The 9,267-nt window shown below is 39.5% G+C and overlaps 1 protein-coding gene across 1 annotated transcript; it reads right to left on the reverse strand.

Moving 5' to 3' along the window:
• Positions 1-1,462: 1,462 nt before the first annotated feature.
• On the reverse strand, positions 1,463-4,184 carry LOC109159918. Its single transcript, XM_019308028.1, has 3 exons — positions 3,693-4,184; positions 2,761-3,524; positions 1,463-2,258 (listed from the first exon to the last, which is right to left on the reverse strand). Exons 1-3 carry the CDS (start codon positions 4,182-4,184, stop codon positions 1,463-1,465), a joined length of 2,052 nt encoding a protein of 683 aa, XP_019163573.1.
• Between the last annotated feature and the right edge of the window lie 5,083 nt (positions 4,185-9,267).

Here is a 9,267-nt window from a genome sequence, read left to right on the forward strand (position 1 = left end):
TCTACCTTACGTTGTAGACCCTAGTCCAAAAATAACTTTCAGATTTTGTATCTATAGTTGATACATTTTGTACCTGCCGTTGATAGTTTCTGTACATGTAGTTATCTAGCAATTATCAAGTCAGATTATGTATCTATAGTTGACACATTTTGTACCTGCAGTTGATAGTTTCTGTACCTATAGCTATCATATTATGTGCTAGCAATTATCAAGTTATTTGTTTACATATACAGAAACTGTTAACTGTAGGTACAGAATGTGTTAACGGAATGTATAGAATTTTTGCATCGGGATTCACAATGCAATATTAACCCTAGTCCATGGTATAACAATTGCAAGATTTTCCGTCCAAACTTTGGGACATTTTAGTAAAACCATTGATTTCATTATTTAACCATATACATACATACATACATACATACATAAAATACCAAGGAAAACAAATATGGAGTACTTCCTAATAAATTTCAATACCCTCTCTATATAACAAATTAAAGTTTCAACCTTTCGGACCACATTCCAACCAAACATCGTATTATTGTTTTGATCTATTATATGTCTCTCCCTCTCTCTCCGATCCATGGCTTCCATCGCCACCTATTTCTCGATCTTCTTCCTCTTCTTCCTTCTATCTCCATTTCATCTCTGTGCAAGAGACATCCATTTCTTCAATAAAATGCGCAGCAACAACAACGTTGTTAACAAGGTCCAGACATCATTGATCTGCAAGAACAACAACCCAAATTGATGCAAGAAACTGAAAACGGCTGTTATGGCCTTTACGGTCGTGAGTCCACCGCCAAAAACCTCTCTAACTAGGTGGAGGAGAAGGAGATTCCCAAATTGAAACACCTTCCCAAAACTACAACCCGGTTTCCTCTGAGGACACCGTCGTCGCCAACGCAAAAAAACTAGTACTATGGGGGCGGCAAGCAGCAAATGACAATAATTAAGGTCTTTCTTGGGATGCTGAGAATATAAATGGGGATAGAATTTTGTGGAGATTTGAAAAGCTGTAAAAAAAAATGGAAAATCTCATTTAGATTATCGTTTTCTATTAAACTTTTTAGAGAATTTTCATCGGAAGCTTGAATATAATATCACAGCAATATGCTATTTGTTTATTAAATTAATGATTATTAATTACTGTTAGGAACATTTGTTGTTAGATTTTGATGATACCAAATGATATGAATTTTAGACCCCAATTATTTTATTTTCTAGACTTGGGATATTTCTTCTCAAAATTCGAAACCAACCGAATGGTACCTCGAGGAGTGACATGCTTATCTATCCGAATGTTAACTCGAGTGGACAGTCTCAACGTTGGACTCAAAGAGTAACCCAAGTGGTTAACTCTCATTTTGTGGAGATTTGAAAAGGTGTATAAAAAATATAGAAAATCTCATTTTTTTTTTTTTGAAAAAAAAAAAACGGAGAATATCATTAAGCAAAACGCAAATCACGGTTTACAGGTAGAAATAAAAAGCGGACCCGAATCATACCAGGTCATACTAGCGAAATGAGAAAAGGCATAGCTAGCTAAAAGATGAGCAACAGCATTAGCAGTTCTACGAACATGGCGGAAGGTGATATCATTAAAACTTGAGAGTAGAGCAGTAATATCTTCAATGAGCAGACCGAACGGTGATCGGCTCAGTTTGTGAAGATGGGTAAGTAAAATCTCAGCATCCGTCTCTACTACCAGGCCATCCCAGTGATGGCGTTTCAGCCAGCTTAGAGCTTCCCTGACCGCGAGTGCTTCGGCTTCCCTTGGACTCAATGGACCTGGACGAACATCAGAAATTGCAGCCACAAAAAACCCATGATGATCGCGAATAATCCAACCCATACCGATGTGAGAAGAATTGTGATGAATCGAAGCATCAATGTTTAGTTTCAATTTACCATTTGGAGGAGCAGCCCATAGCTCTTGTACCTGCTGCAATCTGGAATACTGCACAGTAGTGGTTTTCCTTGCATTCTTCCACTCTCTAAGAAAAGCAATTGAATGAGTGACAACAGATCGTGGAGGTGTGTTTAGCATATTCCAGATTTTCTTGTTTCGTGCCTCCCAAATACCCCAGCAAACAGTAATAAAATGAATGAGCTCTGTCTGAGTGAGAGTGTCAAACCTGCTTCTTAACCAATTTAGAAGATCACCTCCAGTCGTGCAACCCCAATCCCTACCATATGCATTCCAGACTTGTGTTGCATAAGTACAATTTGCAAAAATATGCATCAAAGATTCATCATCCCTGCCACACAATTGACATAAACCATCACATTGGACAGAACGGTTTCGTAAAAGATCTTTGGTATGCAATGTAAAAGAACATAAATTCCAGAAAAAACATTTGATCTTTGGAGGCAATAAAAAATTCCACATAACTGTCCAACCCTTCCAATTTGCCACAGTGCACTCTCCCACCAGAAATTTGTAAGCACTCTTTACCGAATAGAAACCATTTACTTCCCCACTCCAATAAATAGTGTCTGGTTTACAAGTTATAGGTATGGGGATTTTTAGGATCAGATTTGTATCCCGATCGCAAAATAAATCATTAAGAATGTCCACATCCCAAGAGGTACGATCCATAGTCATGAGGCCAGCAGGTTTTATATGTTGGAGGTGGGCATAGATTGGTGTTTCAAGATAAGGATAGGTAGAGTCGGGTAACCATGGGTCGTCCCCTTATAGTACTGCCATCCCCTAATCTCCATCTATAGGCATCCCTCAAATAGTTCGTTGCTTCCCACAAACTTTTCCAAACATATGAAGGACGAGTGCCAATTTTTGCATCAAGAACAGAAGTGGATGGGAAGTATTTTGCTTTAACAACTTTGGTGATTAAGGCATCAGGTCTAGTCAACAATCCCCACACTTGTTTACCAAGAAGAGCAATATTCATTTCCCGAATTCTCCGGAAACCCAATCCACCCATAGATTTTGGCTTACAAAGGTCTGCCCACCTCCTCCATCTAATGCCTCTCCTACCCTCCCTCGCCTCGCACCCCCACCAATAGGAGTTCATAAGTCTCTCAATCTCCTCACATAGACCCTTTGGCAACAGGAGGACTTGCATAGCGTAATTAGGAATAGATTGCAGCACATTTTTTAGTAGGATTTCGCGCCCAGCCCGTGACATAAAACGATTACCCCATTGGCCTATCCTAGTTTTTATCTTATCTTTTATCCACCCCAAGACATCTCTCTTATTTCTCCCAACCAGACCTGGCAAGCCCAAATAAAAACTTCCCAAACCAGTTTGACGGACCCCCAATTCAGCACAGAGAATATCCTTATCTACCCAATTCACATTCGACCCAAAGCTCATAACGGACTTGTCATAATTAACAATCTGTCCAGTTGCAGCACCAAAAGTGTTCAAGACATCATTTATAACCCCAACCTCCCTATAATTGGCTCTAAAGAAAAGAAGCAGGTCGTCAGCAAAACATAAGTGACTAATCCCCGGGGCATTCCTGGCAATACGGACCCCCGTTATGCCCCCCATTTCCTCCTGTACTCGTAACATACCACTCAATCCCTCAATAACCAAAAGGAATAGATATGGTGATAAGGGATCACCTTAACGTAGTCCTCGACCCGGAATAACAGGGCCCCAAGCTTCCCCCTCGAACAAAATATGGTAATCCACAGTAGAATAACAAGACCGCATAAGCTTTACCCAATGAGCAGAAAAACCCATACACAACATGACTGCCTCCATATAACCCCATTCAACTCTATCAAAAGCTTTACTCATATCCAACTTTAGGGCAACAAATTTTTCAGGAGTGTGCTGGTTACTACAATGCATAAAATGAACTACCTCATAAGCTAAAAAAACATTGTCAACTATTGAGCGGCCTGGGACAAAGGCACTTTGAGATTCTGATATTAAACCCCCCATTATATGCTTTAGCCGAGAGGCTAGGACCTTTGCGAGGATTCTATAGAGGACAATACATAACGCAATCGGGCGCAGGTCACCCATGGATGTAGCCTGTTTAACTTTTGGGATAAGAGCAATATGAGTATTGTTTAGGTCATTTGGTAGAGCCCCCGAACTAACCACCGCATTGCATAAAGATACCACCTCCCCCTTCAAGATATCCCAGTATTGTTGGTAAAACCCCGGGGTTAGACCATCCGGCCCCGGAGATTTATCGGGGTACATTGAAAAAAGAGCAGCACGCACACCTCATCCTCAGTTACCACCCTCAAGAGATTCTCATTTTGGATGTTTGTTACCGTATTTTGCATACCAGAGACTACCCGACTCACATCCCCTGGGGTTGAAGAGAATAGGTCCTGGAAATAAGATATTGCCACCCCTGCTACCTGGTCCCTCCCCTCAACCCAAACCCCAGCTGCATTTTTTAGGCGGTGACTGGTATTTCTTCTTTGTCTCTGGCGAGCTAAAGTGTGGAAATAACGGGTATTCATATCCCCGTCCCGAAGCCAAAATTGTTTGGCCCTTTATTGCTAGTATGTATTCTGATCCTCCGACAATTGGCAGTATGTTTTCTGGGCACTTTTGTACCCTTTTAGGCTTCTATCATCAGTTAAAATTTTTGTCCTATCCATAGCAGCACGACAAGCTTCTAACAGTCCCCTAGTCTCCCTCTTCCGCCTTCTACCCCATTGTTGCAAGGAACCACAACAGACCGCCAGCTTGTCCTGTAACCCCAAGTCAGAATAGCCGCCCCAAACACCCTCCACGACCTCACGACAATACCCCTCTCTCAACCACTCATTTTCAAAACGGAAACAACGAGAACGACGAGGCTGGGGGTGATGAACTGGGGTTAAAAGTAGAGGAATGTGGTCACTACCTCCGCAGGATATAGATTGTGCATGGGCATCACGGTAAAGATCAACCCACCCATCGGAACACAAAACCCGATCTAACTTTTCCTGGACCAATGTACCCAAACACCTCCCTCTTTCCCAAGTATATTGACTACCAGAGAAGGGGAAATCAGATAGACCACTATCCCTAATTGCCTCCCTAAAACCATTTAAAAGGTGGACAGGGTGAGGAACCCTCCCCATTTTTTCATTTTGTTCCAATAAATCGTTGAAATCTCCCATTACCACCCAAGGTAAAAGAGATAGGGAAGAGAGATACCTTAATAAGTTCCAAGAGTCTTTCCGTTGTGACCAGTCCAGGTAGCCATAGAATCCGGTGTATCTCCATTCCGGAAGCCCAGCAGCAAGACGGATGATAGCGTCAATGTGACGTTGAGAATATCCAGTGATTCGCAGTTCAATATCATCGGACCAAATGAGAGCTAGTCCTCCAGGTCTGCCAACCGCATCCACCACTAACGCATGTTTGTAACCCAACTTGTGTCGAACAGAAGTCAATTTAGTGTGACCACACATAGTCTCACAAAGAAAAATAACTTTCGGCCTATGAAGACGGACCAGGTCCGATAGAACATGAACTGTCATAGGCGGGCCAAGCCCACAACAGTTCCAAGCTAGGAAACTCATTGGGTCTGGCGGGCCTGCATCGCAGACCCGCCTCAAAGGTGGTAGAAACATTTGAGATGTCCATCATATTTGGGCCTCCATCAGGCCCAACTGCTTCTTCATTTAAGTCCACAACCCGACGTCTCTTAGGATCCACAAAAATAACCCCATCTTCCTCTGTGCGTTGAAGACCATTAAAAGCCTCATTCATAGCTTCCTCCACTAGTGGCTCTCCGGTTATATTATCTGCATTTATATTCCCCTCACCGGTCATTGAATGAGATCCATTCACAAAACCGTTACTATTCAAAAGACCATTAATCATTGTCTCTTGGGATTCGTCGGTGAGACTCTTCGACTTTTCCGTCACCAGCCAACGGTTTACTGGCACCGTGTTCGAGCGTCCTCCGGCGCGGAGGTCAAGACCAAACGGTTTTGCAGTCCCAGCCCCCGGCACTCCATGAACGGAAGGACAAAATCGATCAGAATGACCAATAATCCCACAAGCAAAGCAGAAGTTGGGCAGACGTTCATACTTCAATTGGACCCAAAACCAATCCCCCCTGGTTTCTTTAGCTTCATAGTTTTCTTCAGGGTTTGGTGATGTTCAACCGGACTCTATTACGCATGAACGATTTCCACAAACCATCGAAATTTGAAGGGTCAGCCATGACATAGGTACCAAGATATTGACCAATCATTTTCGCCACCTTTTCAGATATGAAACCTACTAGAAGTTGGTGAACTTGTATCCAAAAGGCAGAAGTGTCTAGGGCCACTGCTCTTGGATTGTCTTCAGGCTGTATGCGTTCCTGAACAACAAGATTCTGATCAAAGGACCATGGTCCCTCCTCCATAACTCTGATGATATCAAGCTCATGATAAAATTGAAAAAGATAACGACCTTGGCCATGTTCCCGAATGCTAACACCCTCACGAGGGCGCCAAACACTGGATATAACCTCCCCGAAAGATCGGAAAACGCACCGGACGCTCGATGACAATCCGGCCGACCGCAGCAAAGCGCATATCAACAGACGAAACATCATTCGCATCTAATTCCACAATCAGACCATCGTTTTCTTCCTCAATTTCCAAAGCCGCACACGCCTCTTCCAAGGTAGTAGCCATCGCGGAAGGAGAGAAGAAACAGGGTAACGAAGCCAAGACGTAGTGGTAGGGAAACCAAAAGAAAAAAAGAACCAAAGAGGATAGAGGAAAGCCATAGCGAGAACTCGAAATAGACGAGAGGAAAAAACTATACAGAAAATCTCATTTAGATTATCATTTTTTTAACATACTCTCTCAACGTTGGACTCGAAGAGTAACCAGAGTGGTTAACTTACGAGTGGAATGAGCTGAAGATCAGAAGACTGAAGATTTGAATAGTAGAAGATATCAAGACCGAAAGGTTGCAAAGACCGAGAGATGGAATGGTTTACCTTTCGAACTGTTGCAAGACCGAATGGTAAAGACAACCATTCGTAACCGAATGGTCGCAAAGGTCAAAGATATGAAGGACCTACCTTTTGAGGAGTTAAGGGACGAGTGGTAAGGTCAACCATTCGTATCCGAGAGAACCTAAGGCTCGAGGCGTTAACCTAGTTAACCACTCGATATGATTGCTCGAAACATTCTCTGATCTGAACAGTCCGGAACCTTAAAAAGATGAGCAAATATGTCCAAGGCAATGAGAGTCATAGGAACATATCCCAAGGTTGATATTTCCGTTAAATGCCGTGACATTTTGTGCAGAACAAAAATCAAAATTCATCACAAAATAAGTCTTTAACGGCTGAAAAATCTAACACGCTCACCTACCCTTCGGATTACCCGCTGGTCAATAGGTGTTTGAAATTGGTTCTACCCTCCAACGGAACTATTTCAACATGCCTATAAATACCTTCTTCCAAGACTGAAGAAGGAGTTTGTCATTTTAAAATTTCTTAAGTGTGAAAAACTTTCAAGTGTTCAATCTAGCAACCAGTGATAAAGAGAAAGAGAGACAAAGCCCGTAAAAGTTTACATCCAGTTTTCAGAGACTTGTGCTGCTTCAAATGTGAAAGATCAAGATCCAAGAAACCAATATCTCTAGTTGGAGAAGAAGAAAACCGTTTTCTTCAACCTTGTATTCTATACTCGGTAGCAGTAGAATGAGGCAGTGTAAACTCATTTTAGGAGTTGAAAAACCTGGTGTGGAGTTCACGTCTGGCTTTGTGTTCAAAGCGTGAACGTCTTGGTTATTGTTCTGGTGATAGTGCGATTCTCTACGCATTATGGAAAAGAGTGGAGTAGGCTCATTATAGCCGAACCACTATAAAAATCTGTCTCACTCCCTCTATTTATTTATTTACTGTTATCACTGCATAATATTTAATCAAACCTAAGAATTTGATAAGATTAAACTAACATACAAAGAACTTCAAAAAGGGTTGACAAATATTTTCCGTTGTGCACTCTGACCAAGTTTTTAAAGTTACCTTTCGGTTGCTTTAACCATTCGCGAAAGTTTTCAAAATCTTCCAAGTCTATTCACTCCCCACCCTCTCCCCACCCCCATAGACTTGAGCCGTAACCCTCTCTGTGACCAACAATTACTAATTATAAAATTAACTATTATTATTTATTTATTTTTTTTGAATGCTATTATTATTTATTTAATTAATAGTTAATTCATGCTAGATTTATACGCTCATCCATCCATATACATATGCCAATATATTTGATAAATTATATCATTGATCATGGTTCACTTTGCACAATGAGACCTTTTTTTTATTATTATTATTATTTAGTAAAAATCTCGCTTTATAAAATATAGTTGGGATGGTTCTCGTTTGTTATCAACTACATAGTATAATAAAGATATTTATTAATTGTGTAATGTAATATATTTATCATTTTGGAAAAAGAAAATTCCATTGTTGTTATTGAATGTTGAACACAAGTACAAATTGTTATCATAAAGACAAAAATCTCGATTATTATTATTATTATTATTATTATTATTATTATTATTATTATTATTATTATTATTATTATTATTATTATTATTATTATTATTATTATTATTATTATTATTATTTTGAAATGTGTTGTAAGAAAGAAATAGGGTCCAAAATTGTGGTGGCTAACAACATGAAGTAGACACAGGCAGGCACACAGCTGTGAACAGCCAAAGGTTTCAATCAAGTTGGCGAGGAACAACTCTCAAATAAGTCTAATAAGTTCAATTCGATCAAGAATATTAATCAGAACTAATTTTGTCTTTCTATATATTAATTGTTTAATTCACATTCATTATTAAGTGTACTAGCATTTTGTATGAACAATGTGCGAATAATTCATGTACAATATTAAAATATTAATAAATAAAATAATTAAAATTTTTAATTCAAATTATATTTAGCAATTTCTTATAGTAGTAAATTTTAATTATATATTTAAAAAAGAGTGAATTTCATTTTTGGTCTTATTGTTTGAGAGGCTTTTCTAATTTTAGGTCACCATAATTATTTTTGCCACATTGCATTCACTATTATTAAAAATGTTTCAATTTTAATCCACTTTAAGATTTTTCGTGGACTAAAATTGAAACACTTTTAATAATAGTGGACGCATGCAATGTGGCAAAAATAATTATGGTGGACTAAAATTGGAATAACCACCCCTATAACAGTAGGACCAAAAATGGAATTCACTCTTTAAAAAATATAGAGAAAGAATAAATAATTTTTATTTTTATTTAATAATAATGTAAATAATTTATATATATATATATA

The sequence above is a fragment of the Ipomoea nil genome, unplaced genomic scaffold (assembly GCF_001879475.1).
Source record: "Ipomoea nil cultivar Tokyo-kokei standard unplaced genomic scaffold, Asagao_1.1 scaffold2845, whole genome shotgun sequence".
Taxonomy (NCBI): domain Eukaryota; kingdom Viridiplantae; phylum Streptophyta; class Magnoliopsida; order Solanales; family Convolvulaceae; genus Ipomoea; species Ipomoea nil.